The 19,227-nt window shown below is 43.2% G+C and overlaps 1 protein-coding gene across 1 annotated transcript in view; it reads left to right on the plus strand.

The window, feature by feature from the left end:
• The first annotated feature begins 583 nt into the window (after positions 1–583).
• The window catches only part of doc2g (double C2-like domains, gamma), a 36,794-nt gene continuing 18,150 nt past the window's right edge, over positions 584–19,227 (plus strand). The window contains exons 1-8 of the mRNA XM_085276836.1: positions 584–723; positions 3,868–4,273; positions 4,775–4,854; positions 5,419–5,493; positions 8,387–8,496; positions 16,463–16,589; positions 17,498–17,554; positions 18,155–18,279. Coding sequence (XP_085132962.1) covers positions 3,886–4,273; positions 4,775–4,854; positions 5,419–5,493; positions 8,387–8,496; positions 16,463–16,589; positions 17,498–17,554; positions 18,155–18,279 — 962 coding nt within the window. The 5' untranslated portion in view covers positions 584–723; positions 3,868–3,885. The remainder of the gene's footprint in view (positions 724–3,867; positions 4,274–4,774; positions 4,855–5,418; positions 5,494–8,386; positions 8,497–16,462; positions 16,590–17,497; positions 17,555–18,154; positions 18,280–19,227) is intronic.

The following is a 19,227-nucleotide window of genomic DNA, read 5'->3' on the forward strand; positions in this document are numbered from 1 at the left end:
ACAAAGTAATCTGGTAGTGTAATTTAATGGTTGGCGGTGTGTTTTGTTGAGCTCAGTCAACACGTTGAATTTAATTTCCTTTCTGTGTCCTTCAGCTAGTGCCCCCGTCCCCCTTTTTCCCACCCTAAAGTAATGTTTCCTATTGTGTGCAGTCAGTGTTTTCACACCCATTTCCCTCCACATGTACTGTATGTATATATATATATATATATATATATATATATATATATATATATATATATATATATATATATATGCGTCTCTGTGTGTTTGTCTTTGCTCCTACTGCCTTGTGTTTGTCTGTATGTCTGTTTGTCTCCCCATCTGTCCCGATGTATTGCTCTTCTTGTCTGTCTGTCACTCTCTCTCCCTCTCTATCCCTTTCTGTCAAAACCCCACAAACACTTCTCCCTCCCAAGCCTGCCTTTTTACCCGGATTTCTCCCCACTGCCGAGAAAGTGAGTGACAGTACTATATGCACAGTATGGAAACGACTGATGTGGATTTTAAGCACATACGTCACAAGTAAAGGGGAAGGGAGAGAGGGAGGGGAGAGGAGAGCAAACGATGAACAGAGACAAGGAGAAAGCAGAGAGAGAGAGAGAGAGAGTACAGAAGGATATATTGACTCAAAGCTGGTCTGCATGCTCCACAGAGTGTGAGAGACAGAGGATGTGAGAGCAGGCAAGATGGAGTGCTGGCACAGATGAAGACTGTCCCTGGGTATGTTTTTTTGAGGGTGGCTATAATTGTGAATGTGTGTACGAGTGTCTGGAAGTCTGTGTGTGTGTGAGCACATGTGCTCGCATGTGCGCGTCTCAGTATGTAGAAGGACGCGAGCGAATGAGTTTGCAAGCAACATGCTGCAAGTGAACATTTGAACGCGGGTTCCCAAGCAGCGAATTTAGGTGCTGTTACGTAAGAGCGGCGTGAGTGACTGAATGAGTGTAGTTGTTGAGGACGGGGACAGGCGGTTTGGGGTCTTTATGTGTGTTGAGGGTGTGAATAAATGTGTGTAATGAAGTATGGTCAGGAATGCGGGATGCTCTTACAGATGCAAGTTCAAAAGCGAGTTAAGGTGTTGACACAGAGGTGCGTTAAAATTCAGCCTCACATGCACGTGAATGTTTGTGCGTGGAGCTTCACCGTAGACTGGAGAGGAGCTACACCAATGCTGATGAAAACAAGGCATTGTTAGTCTGTTTTTGTTTTTCCCCCCGTTGCTGATTTTTGCTCGAGTTCTGACTCATGTAGATGGAGAAATTAAGCTCACTGTGAAAAAAGATGACATCGAACGACATTCCCGCAAAGTCTCATTAAAGCTCGAGCTCATTTCAAAGGAGGTGAAACAATCAATGAGTTATTCTGTGTGCAAATTGACAGGACAATAATCAATAACAATTTTCAAGACTGATTAAGTCATTTGTTATGCAAAAATGGCAACGATTCCGAATTTTTCCATGATTTTCTGTTTTTCGTGAACTATCTTTGAGTTGTAGACCCTTGGTCAGCCCACAGTCAAAAAAACCCAAAAAAGCCTGAAATGCTGACTTTAACTAATTTAATTACATGCAATTTTTTCATCTAATTTTCTTACAAAATTTTACATTTAATGGAATCTGGTCAAGTGAATGTTGCTTGAGTACAGTCTCAGTTTATACCAATTACATTTTCCTTATTAATTAATTATTTGCATGAATAAACCTTTGATTTTATTTATTTCAGTTGCATTTTACTCAGACTCATTGCCTCACATTTGCTGAGGGTGAAAAACTATTTTTTTAGTGCAACTGTGATAACAATTTGGCCAAAAAGCTGGTAAGAGAATATTTTCAGTCTATTTGTTTTTTCCCTAATGAATCGCCCCCTCTGTGCCAAGAGAAACAAATCTTTCAGGTCTTCATCACACTACATTTGAACATTTAGCCAGTGCAAAACTGATGTGACACAACAAATATATATCGTCCGCTGCCGTCAGCGAATGCTGACTTGTTTGCAACACCATTCGACCGATTTATCATTGCATCTTTCTCTTATCTGACAGATAAGAGAAAGATGCTCTTGAAACATGCGTTAGGTTTTTTTCTGTGCACTTTTAATTAATAGGAAAGTCATCCGCAATGAAAACTGCTTCAGCACTTTCACACGCAACTTTTCAAGTTAAGGAAACGTTTGTGCCTTCAACAAACGAATCAAGTTGAATCAGTCAAACACTAAAGAGCGAAACCCTTTTATTTGGAAAGATGTGTGTGAAACACAAACTGCTCAGATATTAAGGAGCAGATGCCACCAGCTGAATCTAAAAAGCTGTGACATCATGGACATGTGAAACATATAGGAAGGATGACGACTGGCGTGCATCCTCACATGACCTGCTGTTGTGATGTGGCTGTCGACAGTGACTTCGTCATGCTCGTTCATGAAGTGCATCTGTATATTTTTGCACACACTAAGCCAGTTTTTTCTTTAATGGAGTTATTTTTATATTTAGCATTTTAATCTGGGACAGCGACAGTAAACAGTCTGAAGTTGGTTTTTCTTTTTTTGTTGTTGTTGGGTTTTTTTGTTTTTCTTTTTTTACTGTGACCAATAAAATCAAACAGGATCTTGAAATATTAAAGACTCAAGAGCACCGTGGGAGTACATGAGATAGCACATCTTCAGTATTTCTTAATTACTGCCAGGAAAATAGGAAATTAGAGCATTTGGCTTAATGATGATGGAGTCTAGAAACAGTCATTATGCTTCATTTAGGTACAAATATGCTAAGGACTGAGAAAGGCTCCAAGTAGTATTATGTAAATATTGCTCCGGGGAGTTGCAGATGAGAGAGAGAAGAGGGAAAAGAGGGCGGTAAGGGATGGATTTGAGAACCGATACACAAGTGACATCTCTTGTTCATACTCTACAGCATTGCATTTGAATATTCATTCAGAGCACAGACTCGGTGCTGACACAATGTGTGAGTCATGCTTGAAGTGCCAAAGGTTCTGGCAAATTCTATTTTGGCTTTTGACAGGTCAGGATTTCATCAGTGGATTAAAACAGGAACACATTTCAGTTTTTCACAGGATGTTGCAGATGCGTGTCATGACCACCTGTGACTGGATTTTCACCTCCCTGCTCCATATGCAAATAAACACATGGAAATATAGTGTTGATTTTAACCCGTGGGAGGCAGCAACGCGCTCCCTGTGCATAGTCTGCCAGAAAATAAAAGAAGAAGACAAATAAATACTAGCTGGATCCACTTATGTGGAGGGTGTGGATTGAGTAAGTGGTCCTTCACTCTGGTGCAGGGCACATTTCTCATGGGAAAAGTTTGTCTTCAGTGGCTTTCTGCCACGCAGAGATTGGAAGACACAGTAAACATTTAAATGAAGGTGGGTTTAAACCGCAGGCTTTATTTTTTGCTATATCTACCTATTTTGGTGCCTGTATATAACTGAAGAAGTGAAAATAATGAAAGATATATTAAAAAAAAATTTTTAAAAAGCTTTGAGAGACAAAGCATTTCTGGCAGAAAGGTAAACTTTCTCCTTACATAGTGCTAACAGAAACAGCCCAGACCAGCTCCGAATGTGGTCTGAATGATCTCAGAGATCTGAGAGTTCTTGCATCTCAGTGCAGCCTGAATGCATCTCAGGGGACTCAGACCTTTGCTTGAAGGTGCCCACTAGTGATGGGTTCACCCATCCTTCCATGTGAATACGAGACCAGTGTGCTCTTTGAAAACCGCTGACCCCCTGCAAAGTGGAGTGTGACAGAGTCAGAGGAGGCTGACGGTGTTTTCGTGTAATTATCTTTGTCTTTCTCACCTTTTTTTTTTGTCCTTCTCCGCTTCACTTCTCCATTTTTATTCCACAGTCCCGTCTGACAGTCCACATGAGTGTCTCCAAGCCCCCACCGCCACCCTCGACCTCCCACCTGGCCATCCCCCCTTCCTCCGCCTCCACCCCTTCCTCGTCCGCCTCCTCCCCCTCGGCGACGCCCCACTCTATCGCCCCGCCCCCGCCCTCGCCGGTCAAAATCTCTATGCAGGAGCACTTTGCCATTAACGTGTGCCCAGGGCCCATCCTCCCCATCCCACAGATCTCAGACTTCTTCCCACGTTTCCACGACTACCCCTGCACGCCGCCACCTCCCAGGGAGAAGAAGATCCTGAAAGAGGAGACTTTCAATGGGGAGACGGGCGGAGGGTACAAGGATGGCGAGAGAAGAGGGGAGAATGAGGGTGACAGGGAGGAGCTGATCGACTCTGATGATGATGACAGTGAGTTTTGCGGTGGGGAAAGTTGTGTTCGAAGTTCAAAGTCGGGGGTTTTCATTCATGCGAAAATGACTAAGCACCGCAGCATAAAAAAACAACGCTGTTTTATGCAGTTTAGAGTGGAACATTATCTTGTTTTACTTGATTTGAGCTTCTGCTTTTTTCCCCCTTCCCCTTTCAGAAGCACAGCATATGCTTGCAGAGTAATTGTGGAGTGAAGCATTTTGTGTTTGTGTGTTTGTCACTCCCACTTTATGTGACACAGCGGCTCTAATGATTTATTACACCGCGCTGCAATAGCAGGGCTCTGGTTTCTGTTCTTTCCCAAACAGTAATCAAACAAGACAGATCAATTCATATTAGGCAGCATCGTATTTTGAAGAGCCCATCTGCTACAAATATGACTCAGAGCTTTTGAGTGTGTGTTAGACTGAACGTGTCTCTGCTTTTTACTGACAGTAATTGGTGTGTTTTGTGCGTGGTTGTTTTTCTTCTTTTTTATAGCCTACCTGGGAACGCTGGAGTTCAACCTGCTCTTTGATCAAGAAAACAACTGTCTGCATTGTACTATTCACAAGGCAAAGGTACGCGCAATTGTAAAATCTTCTTTATAACTAGGCTGTCTGTCTGCATGTGTGCCGTTGCGTAATCCTCCTTGAAGGCCCAGTGAAAATAATTCTCCTGTAATGCTTTTACGTTTGCAGAAGACGTCAGACTCCTGTCTCTCAACCTTTGTAGGGAAACAAATTTGCCACGTAGCCTCGGCAGCTTGTCAGTTCAAGACTAAATCATCTCACAGCGCGACGTAATGCTGGATAATGTTGCTAGGTTGCTCTCGCAGACACATTTTGGTCATCGTGCAAGGACACGAGCCGTCCGTTGCATGCTGCACGCACTCCCATGATGTCAATTATACAAATCTCACTGAACAGTTCCCTTGAGGACATTACAAAGGAGGTAGAAAACACTAGCCTAGAGGGAGAAAACCGCCAGAAGAACTACTGAGATGTGACTGCTGTCAAACAGGTCCGTCGTACGTGCTGTCTTTTTCTGACCCTGACAGTTACGTGTGAATAGTTGGAGGGCACCATGACATCACCTTTGACACTATAGTACTTGTGTGTTTGTGTGTCTGTTTGTGTCCACAGGGACTGAAAGCCATGGACTCCAATGGGCTGGCTGATCCATACGTCAAGCTGCATCTTCTCCCTGGGGCTAGCAAGGTCACTGCTTCACCCTTACCTCAACAGCAATTATCGTAACATGCCGCCACGCTGGGATGTCCCAGTTACTAACTGTCGTTGAGCTTGTATGTCACGCAGTAACTGGTAGTAGAAGTAGATCACTTACTGAGGAAACCAAAAAAAAAACCCCAGATGCAGTTCTATGTGAAATCCCCCCTTGTGGATTCTTCCTTATGAAACATCATGAAGAGGTCAAAAGCCTGAAAAACAAAAATGCAACATGGGAGCAAGCTAATTTGTTGTGTGTGTGTCGCTTCAATCCAACGAGCAGGGAGCGTTTCAGTTGGTTACTGCTTAATGTGGCTCGTCCGGTGCTCCTCTTTATCGAGCGCAAACACGTTCTGGTCCACTGGACTTCTCTTGTCTTGTTTTCAGCTCAAGCAGCAGGGAAGAAAAAGCTTGCCACAACAGCAGCAACCCCATAATACAACCTGTTGTCGGCCATTTTGGCTCAAAGTTGACTCCAAATGAGGTTATGAAAGTGCTGCGGGTGGAGACGATGAAGGCGGCACAGCCCGAACAAGGCAAACGTCTGAAGTCTTAAGGTGCCATAACGACATCTGGGGGATTTTTGTCCTCCAGCCTTCCTCTGTCTGTCTTCTGTCCCATTGTTGTAATTCTCACCTCCCCACTTCGCCAGCCCTATCTCTGTCTCTATCTCACTATCTGCCTGTGACCCTCTTTGACCTTGAAATACCAACAGTGTGCAGAGAGGGAGACAACTGAGAGGAGAGGAAGAAAGGGGGGAGTGGAGGCAGGGAGGGCAGGGGGGAGAGAGGGAAAGACAGATGAGGGGAGGACAGCAGCAGGTGGTTGTCATGGAAACAGGGAGGATTGTTACACGGCTCACGTCAACAGGCAATTGTTGATGGGGGGTATAGGCGGTGGTGGAGGGACGCAGAGACGGCGTCAATGAGTAGTATCCATGAATGACTGTTTGCTAAATACCCACCACATGGGGGTGGGGGGTATCTCTCCTCTGCCCCGGCACGTTTCCTTGCTTCCTTTCCTACTGTCTCACACCCACCGACACACACTCTTTAACCAGCAGACAGCTAAGCGCGCCTTCCCTCGCTGTCGAGTGCACAACAAGAACACATGCTCACCGTGACCTTGTACATGTGCTGACACATGCTAAGGATTTAGTCATAACCACACAGAGATGCTCCCACTTTCCCTCTCTTACACACACACATAGAGTTGTAGTTCTTAGTGCACGTCTGTGATGGTCACCGTTATCTTCATCTCTCCATTACTAACCGACATGAAAAGAATATTCATTCAGAGCTTTGGGAAGTAGGGACTGAGGAAGAGGGAGTATGAAGTATGTAAAATGATCTATGCAGACAGATGGGGGTGGTGTGGTGGACAGATGGAGTGCTACTGATAAAACATTTAAAAACAAAGCAAAACAAAAAAAGGCAGGAGTACAGAGGGAAAACGGAGGATGGGAGTGACAGAGACGGAAGTGGTGTTTTTTTTAGTTTTTTGTTTGAAGATGGAGCAGAAACCAAACCTGATCCGGGCGCAAACAAGTGATGAGTATTACAAAAATAACTGTTCTGCTGAGTTGTGCTGGCACGCACACGGCAGGCGGTGAAACACCGCTGCAAGTCGTGATGCTGCTTAAGCGTGGCTCGTCTCGCACATTGATGAATCAAACAAATGACACGAATCGAAGAAACTTGTTTTCCTCGATCGACCAACTTCTGAAGAGCCGAGTGCGGTCGATAAGCCAGATGTTTCCAGCAGGACACGGAGAATAGAGGAGGAGACAGAGATGAGGCAAGAGGGGAGAAGAGGGAATTTCTGCTCAGGCAGAACAATAGGACGAGGGGACAAAAACAGACAAAGAGAAAGAAGATGGCATGGAGCATTCAGCCTCTGGCCCTGAGGCATTATAGCAAGAAGCTGACAGTGGCAGAGAGGACGAGAGTTAAGGCATCTGACTTCACACACGCCTCAGACACGAGCAGGAGGGTATTAAGAGGGAAATGTGTATTTGTAACATACATACAGTATAATTTTGCATAGCCTGCAGTGGTGAAAGAAGAGCAACAGCACAAAAATACTCCATTAAGCAAAAGACTTGCAGTCAAATTAAAATATGCAAAGTAACTGTTGTTTATTAATGTATTTTTTCAACAGAGGGAGAAAATACACAAAAACACACATCTGCACTTTACTAACCCGTCAGTTCGTTCTGCCAGTGTCTCATCATGGTCCTACTTGTTTGTAGAAATTGAAGACGTTTTATGGGATGCAATCCAAATACAGCATATATGCATATATATACAAGTAAATAAGCATCCTGATTAAACCTGAGATAAAAATCAAACAAGCTTAGAACTCCCGGAAGACAAGCGAGGCAGCACGTAGATGCAAACTTTATTTATGGTTGCTGAAGCCATTAGGAGCTCGGGAGCATTTCCTCTTCTGGAAAGGTTTAATTTTTCATGATGATTGTGTTGCACGGTTTAATTGGCTGCTGTGTCGTGTTGCGTTTGAGACGCGGTGTTTGTTTTGGCGGTCTGGCTGGTGCTAATGCACTCTCTAATCATGTTGAGAAGGAAGCAGACGGACAGGTGAGGTGAAGGTAGCCGTGCGTGCTTTCACCTCTTTTTCTTTTTTTAATAGCCCAGGCAGCAGATGTCTGTGATGTCCAAAGGGACAGTGAAAAATGATGCGTCCCCACTCTTTCACTTTCTTTTTTCTTGATCTATTGTCTCTCTTATTTTTTTCTTGTATTATGTGAATCTGAGCTATTGAATTTGCTCTCCTGCCCTTTGAACATTCCTGACTCTTCTGTTTGTTCTTTAGGTCTTCGCCTTTCTGTGACTCTCTTTTCATCTGTCTCGCTTTTCCTCTGCAGGCAAACAAACTACGCACAAAAACCCTGAAAAACACACTGAATCCTGTGTGGAACGAAACGCTGGTGTATCACGGCATCACTGCAGCAGACATGACCACCAAAACGCTCAGGTAGGCACTCAGCTTTGGATTTCAGTCCTGCTGTTACACCCCCGCCCTCCCTGAGAGCCAAAATTTATTATGCGAATGATGAAAACCCAAACTTGAAACCCTCCAGTGACTTGCCAACAGCCAGTCTGCTTCCCAGTGGGCTTTTCCAGGTACTGTAATTCATTATTCCAGCCCAGTGACACCAGCCAAATGTTCCACTTGCTACTGCTGCAGTAACTGCCCAGGTGTTGGCTTTGCCAGGAGGCTCCGCCCTCCTTCCTCCCACATCGTCCTGCATGCGGAGTGATTGAGGTCAAACGTAGCCATCTTGGCCCAAAAACTCTGACGCACGCGTGCCCGTCTGTGCGCTGATTCAGAGGCAGAGTTTTTTGTGTGTTTTGTTTGTGAACATGTAATCAGTGTCAGTTTAGTCAGAGGATTCATAATAGGTTTGGATAGCATTGTTTATCCTGTGGAAATGCAGCGGAGAAGCTATGCACGCATTCGTGCATGCACACACAGCACATGAGTCCCATCTACTCAGCACACACAGAGGCTGGCAGTCAGGTGTGTTGCTTATCCTCTTGTGTCCATGTGAAGGGCAATCACTGGCAGGAAAGATCATGCATGGCCCTTCCTCTGCATGTAGTCAGAAAACACACATACACACACAAACACTCAAACAACAAAAGTCCTTGAGCGTGTACGTTTGAGACAAAAACATTTACTCTCCCGACCCAAAAAAGCCACAAAAAACCCACGCTTGACATGCAAACAACAGCTTGAGGAGAGGCCCCTCAAACTAGAGGAAACCCACCTGACCTTTGTTCAAGGACATAGCTCACAGCCACAGACCAGCAGGGGGGTTCTGGGTTGCCAAAATGAGAAAGAGGAGGAGGTGGAGTGTGACCAGTGCCAAGCAAGAGATGATGATGATGATGAGAGAGAGAGAGAGAGAGAGAGAGAGAGAGAGAGAGAAGTGGCTGCCAAGATCAACAAAAAGAGCAGGGGGGAAAGCGCGAATGATGTCGAGTGACAGATGAGGGTGCGTGGAAGAGGAAACTAGGGAGGCCAAGACTGACAAAGACGAGAGAAAAGAGGGACGCAGAGAATCCAAGAGGTCAACTGGCAGTGTGAGAGAGTAGCTGGAGTAGAGTGTAAGATGGATGAAATGATGAATGAAGACAAAAAAACGAGTAGAGAGCTGGGGAGGAGTTTTCTCAAAAGGGGTGGCCAAAGAAACGAAAGAACGAGGACAGTAATATATATGAGACAGTAAATGAGACACTGTCTGAAAGTAAGGAGAACGGAGGAGAAGGGGAGGCTTAAAATTGGATCAGTGTCTCTCTGGATGAGTTCAGGCACTAGCACAATACCTCAGACAATAAACAGACTTTGTTCTCATTACTCCCTAGAAAGGGGCAAGAAGTCAGAGAATGGGAAAGCAGATAGGGATCCCCAGAGAGATGTTTACTCGCTGGGGTTGTGCCCTGCTGCATCTGCTCTGCTGGGGATGCTGTAGTATTTGATCCCTGTGCTCTGTGCACTGCTGAGAGGGAGGGACTCTGCCCAGACTCGGCATTCTCGTAGACTCGCCCGAAGGCCTGGAGAGTGCAAAGTGCACTGTCAAACTGGGCCGTCCTGTCACATCCAATAGGTCCTGTGTTTAAGTGATGTGTTTTTATGTAAGCGCAAGGATTACGTCCACGCAGTCCTAAACCTGCAGTAACTGAGTTTGTCTGCGGATTTGGTGTCGAGCGGGTAATGTACAGCGAGTGACTCTTTGAAAACAGCTGCGGCCAAAAGGAGGCGCCGTGAGGGTGGTGAGAGCGAACCACTCGAGTAAAGTCGCATAGCTGTGTTACAAACTGATACGTGATACAAAGTTGTGTTGTTTGGCATGTTTGTTCTGCACAAACTAGTCTTCATATTGATTCAGTAGATTGTCATAAGGCTATAGTCCCTTATATTTAAGTGTGTTAACATGGTGTAGCCCATGATTGTTATGTAACAGTCGTTGGTCCACTCCTTAAGCAGCTGTTTGCCATTGTGCTCTCATGTCTAGCAGCTATAGAGAGACCTGATTTACACTGGCTGGCCAACAAAAGTCACACACCCTAATATTTCATTGGACCGCCTTCATATTTGATGACAGCGAGCATCCACTCTGGCATCATTTCCATAAGCTTATGCAGTGTCACAACATTTATTTCCATTCAGAGCTGCTGCGTAAGGTCTTCTCCTAAAGCATATCCCTAAGATTCTCACAGGGGTTAAGGTCTGGGCTCTGTGGGGGCCAAATGTGTGAAAAAGGATGAAAACTGGCATTGTCATACTGAAATATACCCGTGCTGTGAGTGAAGAAAAAATCTGGTCACCTCAGTTTTTGGGCACACAGTGTCGCAGTATGTAGACCTCTGATCTAATGGGAAGCTCTTACTTATTTCTTTATATAAATTCAGCTGTTTTTTGTTTCCAGCTTGCAGTGACAGAGTAATTTGTTTCTGTTTTTTTATAGTGCTGAAGTAAGAGAAGGAGCTGTCTTTTTCCTCCTCATTTATCCTCACAAAAAAGTGTTTCACTGTTACGTTGAGTGAGCCGAGGCACAGTGATGTCACAGGAGCACAGTGGCTCTGAAGGAGGTTTAGCTGATAGCTGCGTTTGCTCTGAAATTGGAGGTATTGTGTTAATGACAGTGCTTCAGGTGATTTACCTGATGAGGAGCTTTCGACTCATTCATGAATAAGCAGATCTGGAGCAAAAAACATTAGGAGTTTGTATCAGACAGAAGGAGCTCTGGATTGTGTAGCTGTCAAACTGGGTTGCATCAGCATTCTGGCACTCGGGACAGATGAAGCAGTGACATTTAGTTACTTGATTCTGTAGTTTTCCATGCCAAATATCTACTTAGGAAGCCAAAATCCCAGAAAGGCTCACGCTCTTGGAGGATGCTGGCTCACAGATGCTGTGGGCACAGCTGGAGAAAAGGAAAAAGGGGGTATCAGGATTTCCCAAAGTTAATGCTCTAGTCTTCAGCAGTGATTGAAGAAAATCAAACTTGATGTTCACTCTGAACCAACAAGTCTTTTTCTGTTTGATGGCTGTAGTGTCTCGCCACTTCACACATATTTTACTTTTACTTTTTTGTTGTTAGTGATTGGCCAAAAGCTTGTAGGTGTGCATTACTGCCACTTTTTTGGTAGTGGCAGCATGTTATTTACCACCAGGTGCTCATAAAAACAAATAAATAGATAAATAAGTACTTTTGGCTGCTGTCATATTCACACAGGGCTCCACAGCAGGCAGCTCTGCATGTTGAGATTTTTATGCCGGATGCCCTTCCTGATGCAACCCCAAAGGGATTTGTGTCTCCTCCCAGGATATAGCCTGGGATTTTTGCTTGTTAGGTGAATGTGTCAGTGAAACAGATGCAAAACCTGTTTTTGTTTGTTTGTTTGCTGGGTTTTTTCTTTTTACATTTAATTACTCCTCTCAGTCTTTTCTTGCCCAGAAACAGTTGAAAATAACTGAGGATGGCACATTTGCCCATCATCACACTGCCTCAAAAACAGTGAGGTGGTGTGCACTTTGTGCAAAAACAACCACATTGCAGTAACCATGAGGACGTTGCTCTGGCAGAAGTTAAAGCGGATTGTGAACAAATTACGACATAATCAGCATGAAATATTCATGAATTCTCACACATATTAATGCCAGGCCTCTAGAGACGTATGATATATACGTGTATAATAGTCGTGCATTTATGGGGTTGGAAATGATTAGCTATAAAACACCAATGGGATAACCTCTGTGACAAATTCATCAGGGTTTCCATGATTGCTTTTTGCTGCTTTGTCATTTTTTTTATCTGACTCTGTTGCAAAAGGAAATTTGCTGTGAATCCCTCTTAGTCAGAATCTAGTGCAGGAATGGATAGCTTAACCACTAAAAGCTACTGCATAAAGCCATAGTTAGTAGATGTGAATGCATTACATGGCCACTGCAGAAAAACCCTGTACACGTACCAAATATGGGCTTTGATTTCATGGAAATTTTAAGCACCGCGTCTTCTGATGGTGCTAAAGTGGGAGTGAGAGTCCATCCTCCTGCGCTGCTCTTTGTAGAACAGGACATAAAAAAAGAGTTCTTCAGTGAGTGGGTTTATGCATTTATTTCTTTTTTTCATCTTTCATTCAATAATTTGCGCTAAGTGTGATTATATAAAACCATTATGCTAAGGCAAAATACAAAAAGGGAACGGCTAAATTAAAGACAGTTCTGAAAAAGCCCTCAAAGTTGTTTCAGCGTTATTGTTTTTTTCTTTACATCCTTTATGCAACGCCTCAATGCTTCAGTGTGCAGACTGTATCTCTAAGGGCTGCTGGAGGTCCATTCTGTTATTAACAATGAACTAGCTGAGTAAACTAATAACTAACGTCCTCAATCCAGACTTTACGGTTGGCCTCATACCAGCTAATCCTTTAATTGGTGCGGCGGGCTGCCGGAGGTGCTTTCGTCTTGAGTGAAAAGTCCACTGCAGTAAAACAGACTGGAAAAACCTCCAACCTTGCCACTTATTTATACAGGTTATGACTCGCAAAAATTGTCAGGAAGGGTAAGACATTTGAGATCATTTTTGCACAGCTTCAGCGCTGATAGTTCGCTATAGATATCTCTGCTTCCTTTTGAATTCTCAGGATGAGACAGACTCAGCCTGTTTTATCACTGCGGGGCCACGTGATTGTGGGATTAGGCCCAAAATTTCTCCATCAGTTGCCGCAGTGTGAATCTGCCTTTAGGCGGTATTTTTAATAATTTAGAGAGCAGTGAGAATGATAATGTGATACCACGATCCAGCCCCTTATTTCAATGACACCACTCTTGTGTGCATTTTAATGCACACAAAAAATAAATAAATGCGATGAGTCAAACATGAATGCATACCTTGGGGACAATCTTTCAAAAGTCCTTCTGACATTTACAACTGAAACGTCTGTCAGGCTCTGAATGATCAGCAGAGAAATTGATCATGTGGAGGTGTGATGAGAGCCGGGTATCACGAGATGTGGTGTGTTTGTGCGCGTGCGTGCGTGTTAAAGGAGTACAAACATGATTTCAGAGCCAGCTCGAGTCTGTCTCCTTTCACTTTCTTTCCTCTCTCTCTCTCCATGCCTCTGCCTCATAATAGACTTCCACCGTCCTCGGATGTGGGCAGATAGGAATAAATCTGTGGCTTGATTTGGTATTAGATGGAGGCTGAAATTGCCATAACAGGTGGCTTAGATGAGATTCAGTCAGGTACAAATATGATCAAGGAGTAAAAAATATATATATGTTGGCTGGGTGTTAGATGTTGGGTGGTGATGATATTGTTGTTGGAGTTGACTCAGCTTTATAAATTGGCTTTAAACTGAACTATCAACAGCCATGAAAGTTTACACAGACAACGCCTCGTGAATGCTGTGCTTCAATTGTTGTTTAAAACTAAATACTGGTAAAGATTAATGTCTGTAATAGAAGAGAGCTGTAATAACTCTTGCTTTTGTGACTTCATTATGAGATCAAACTTGTCATTTTAGAGTTTGCCTGCCTCAAATACGATCTGGACTGTTTTTGGGTTCATTTTAATCGGCTGGTTTTTATCACACAGAGACCTGACAACCCTGATAAGGAAATTGTGTTTTTTATGCCACTTAATACTGACCTATGAATCATTCAAGCATTAAAAGTCACCTAACTCGATCTTGTATCTTTAAACACACTAACTAGATGTCACAAAAACACATCAGTAATTTGTAGAATTACAAGAAATGTGAACGATTACACAGTTCGACGGGCAGAAAATAGTATTTATGTAGCAAAACTGTGATTTCCAAAAAGACATTAGCTGAAAACCTGGCATATCTCCGCACTGTGTGCAGTGTGTCGTCAGAAAATCTGTAGAAAATGAAAGACAAAAGAAGAAGTGGCAGCCATAAAAACCACAGCAGATGAACACGATCTGAAAGGCACACCCTTAAGAAATTGGAAAACCTGCAGCAAAGACCTAAGACAGGATCTGAAAGATACATCTGGCCTTTCAGTTTGCTGAAGCCTCATTAGAAACTATCTCAGTGAAGGGCTGGCTTTTAAGAAGCCATTCTTAATGAAGGGAAACAGAAAGAAAAGGCTGAGGTATGCCAAATCACACAAGAACAGGACTGAAAATGAGTGGTAACAGGTCCGATGGAGTGATGAATCCCAATTTAAAAATTTTAGTTCAGATTATCTTCAATATCAGGAGAAGGGTGAGTGTGTACAGCCATCTGTGGACACAGCGGAGCTACATTTCAGCCAGTGGTGTTGGGGATCTTGTCTAAACTAATGGAATTATGAATGCAGAAAAATGCAGTTTGAACCACTATTAAATACCATCTCATCACCAACAGCTTCATTTTTCAGCATGAAAGTGATCCCGCATACTGCCGCTGTGTAATACCTGGACAGAAAGAATCACAGTAGAACACTATCAGTCATGGATTGGCCTCCCCAGAGCCGGGACCTCAACATTATTGATGCATTGTGGGATCGTCTGGACAGACGACACTATCATAGGAAACACTACTTAACCAAATTACACAAAAGCTTGTCTGAGGGAGGTCAGGCCCTGTTGAATAAAGGTTGTTATACCAAAAATAGATTTTCAAGTATTGTAAATCTTTTTTGCCTTATATACCATATTTCCATGAATGTTTGCACATGTTTCAATAAATCACTGCACCTATTTCCCCTTTTCTTACCAAAGTATAAAAAAACGAATGGTGCTTCTAGACTTTTTCACAGCACAGTATAAAGCCATTTTAGTGCCAGTCTTCGTAGTTGTTTTTAACACTATGAATGGGAAACCCTAATTTTACTCTCATGTGGTGGATTTTATCAATAATATCAAACCAAACTTGGCACAAGAGGTTGAACAGATTCTACCAGCATCTGCTTGGTTTTATAGGAACTCCTAAACTGGGGAAATGAAAGAAAAATCATCACAGAAGAAGTTTGAGCAGAAATGGTGTCACATTGCCCGCCAACCTTTGTCTCAGTACAGACACCCTACATGTATGACAGAGCAAAGGGACATAAATCATCTGACAGCCGTGGTCGTGAGTCAGAGCTGTTCTGAAGCTTCTGCTAGAGATACTCATCCGTTATGACTAAAAGACTGGAACCAGCATGTCAAAAGTCCAAATGTCAGCAGGACAGGGACAGAACAGGAAGAGGGGGAAGGTGTGTGTGAAGAATGTGCGTGTGTGAGAGAGAGAGAGCGAGAGAGGTTTAGAATGAGACAGTGAAGAAAGAGGTGAAGCAGCTACAGTCCCTCTGGGAATATCGGAGCAGAGAGAGAATTGTGGCGGGTGATGGGCTGTGAAGACTCAACTGTAGCTGATGAAAAACTCGCTTTCTATCAAACATAACCATCAGTTTGAATAAGTGCTCTCGGTGGAAGAAATCATTTTACAGAACCAGTTTTGTAGCAGTAGAGACAAAGTTATTGATTTAGTTGTCTCGCTTTAAATTCCGAGTGCATCTAAAGAGAAGTAAACTATAGAGGCAGCTATACATTGATTCATATTATACGTACAAACAAATCCATGATTTCTGCAGTGAAACAATGTGTGTGTGAGAGATTAAAGATTTTATTCCAGGAGATCCCTGTAGATTTAATGTGCCAGCACGCATCATTATTTTTCTTTTAGCTCCTGTGGAAAATGCTTTTTTTAAAACATCTTATGCCTCTTACATGGGAGTGGTATGTCTGATGGGCGCAAGACAATGAGAAAAAAACCCAAAACACACAGTGGACTGATCTCGTGTTGCGGATGCACTGTTCAGATGCCATTTGGATACTTTGGTGCATTATTTGCTTGCTTCAAGACTTTGGGGCAGAGCAGCACAGTTGCAAGAGGGATTGAAAACTTGCCACTAATTCGCCTGCACCTCTTGTCTATTGAAGGCTGTGCGTCTGTGACATGGACAGACTAGGACGAAATGAATTCATCGGAGAGGTGAGAGTGGCTCTGAAGAAACTGAAAGAAGGCGAGAGCAAACGCTACAACATGGGCCTGGAGAGAATTGCACAGGTATGTGTACATTACTCTGTGTGCGTGTTTGTGTGGACAAATATGTGATATTTATTATGTATGTGCATGGTCTTCACATAGAAAGAAGGTTTAGGTGATGTGGGTTGCACGAAGGGGTCCGCAAAGGAAATGACAGATGCGCAGTGAGATTTAAAGCGGAGAAAGATGATTGGACTAGAGCTTTGATGTCACAAACAGCTTGACAGCGTGGGAAAGTGGAAGTGACGAGAAGCTTAGATTTAGCCGGCAACACCTGGGAGCAGACAGATGTGAGACAGTCGATCAGCCGTCTTGAACTTACGCATAAGCTTCATTAGAAGACTAAGAATCTGGAGAAATCTCTGTGAGCAAGGGTGAAGGCTTCAGCACGGGATGACTGTGATCATCGTGACACTGCATTAAAAACAGATTTTGTCATGGAAAACACTGCATGGACTCAGCAACACTTCTGGAAATTTAATGTGTTGTCCAAAAGTGTAGGTTAAAGTTCCATAATGCAAAAAAGAAGACATATGTGAGCAAGACCCAGAAACACTGCTATCTCCGCTAAGCCCGTCAAAATGGACTGAGCCAAAGTGGAAAACTGTTCTGTCAGAGGAAACCAAATGTGAATTTATTTCTGGAAAACATGAGCGTCACGCCTTACAGACTAAAGAGAAGAGGGACCATGCAGGTTGTTATCAGTTCAAAAGCCTCCATCTGCAATACTGTGTCTATGGACATGGCACTTGCACATCTGGTAAAGCACCATCAATGCTGACAGATGCACTTTTTTTCCTTACATGCAATATAACGTCTCAATGATGTGCTTACGAACTGCAATGTGATTACTGAGTTATATTAGAGCATTACAGAAAAATGCAATGTACTATGCACAGTGATCTCTCTTCCTGTCTTTATTATTTCAGAATAAAGAAACTAACAATCAAACACAGGAGCAGGGAGCGCTAGTTGCAGAAGAGGAGGTAATGATATCAACCTCTTTATCATTATCGTTGTTTTTTTTAACTAAAACATGACCCACTGCCTTATTAATCTCCCATGTCTCATGCAATTTATCCTTCCAACAGTCCTAATCCTAATCTGTCATCTACTTCCATAATCTTAGAGGAAGTTTAATTATGTGTTTTTAATCAGTATATATGTTTAAGGCATGACCTTTGATAGAGAAGCTACAGTTTGTAATTTAGACCAGTACCACTGCCACTACACTGATTTTTTTCCTCCCCTGGTGGTGATTATCTCACGTCTCTCTGTGATTCCAGAGACGAAGGCTAATAGCTTTTGGTCTCTGATTAGACTCGGCTTACGGTTCAACCTGGAGATTAAAAGGAGAAGGCAGCAGTGTCATTTTTTCCAGCCCAGATAAGACCTTTAATTATGAGCTTTAATTCCAAACCTCTCGGCTAACACGCTATATCCTACACGGTGAAAGTATTTCAAGTGTTTTGAGAAACTTTGCTGACCCGGCCGCAGGATTTCCCGCTGTGGTTATTCGCTGAAGAGGGAAATATCAGAGTGGAAACAGGTGCTCTGTCTGACACTGTAGCTTCTTGTGTCCCCAGCGTGGCCGCATCCTGGTGTCACTGTGCTATAACACGGAGAAGGGCTGCTTGCTGGTTGGGATCATACGCTGCGCCCATCTGGCCGCCATGGACTCCAACGGCTACTCTGACCCCTTTGTCAAAACGTAAGTCGTGTTAGATACCCGTGAACAACCTGGGATCCTGCAAATTATGCTCAGGAACAGCTTTTAATTTAAGGATTCATATTTAATTCAGGAAGTGTTTGGGTGTTTTTATGGTACTGCAAAATGAAAGGCATAGATTGGACTGCTAGTGTGCTGTCTTATCAGTGCTGACATTTATCTTATTTAGCTGTAATCACAACACCTTTTAACCATAAACAAGAGAAAGCCACCTGGTGTTTATCTGATTCCATGGTGGTTTTAGTTTAGGGATCTTTAATTGTTGACGCTCTTCAGAGATTAGAATAGACGCCTTGCAGTCGTAAAACAAGGAACACCCAGAGGCTGTATGTAAAAGAAAGATGTGGCCTCCAGGATTGAAAGAGAAGTGCCTCAAATTTACATCCTTGAAGATAGTGATTGAATACAAGTCCATTAGAAAATTACCCTGCACTTCTCTTGATTTATGATCTCAGTAACTACTTTCTTTTGCCAAAACCTCAGTTCAACATTTTCTGAGCTACAGAAACTACTATACATCAGACTTATGCTTTATTGATCTATCCAGGCCAGGCTGCCTGGGTAGATCAATAAAGCGGGCTTCTTTGAATAAATTACATGCTGCAGCAATCAGAATGCATCTTTAATATGATTTTGCTCATTAAGATTCTCAAATAAACATCAAAGTGTATTTACAAGGTTCAGAGTTTTTCACAGGACTCTGTGGCGGTCCTGTGAAAAACTAAGTACACCCCATGATTCAGTAGCTGGTTGAACCTACGTTTAGCAGCATGAACCTGAAGGAACGGATTTCTGTTTGACTTTGTGAGTCTCTAAGAACGCTGCGGAGGAATTTAGGCCCGCTCTTCTTTGCTGCCATTTGTTTATGCACAGCTCACTTAAGCTCTGGCACAGCATTTCAGTCAAGTTTTTTCAGTCAGGGGACTTTTT

Source organism: Mchenga conophoros, linkage group LG6 (assembly GCF_057382185.1).
Source record: "Mchenga conophoros isolate Kocher_MC1m ecotype Shallow Benthic linkage group LG6, M_conophoros_male_GT1.1, whole genome shotgun sequence".
NCBI lineage: Eukaryota > Metazoa > Chordata > Actinopteri > Cichliformes > Cichlidae > Mchenga > Mchenga conophoros.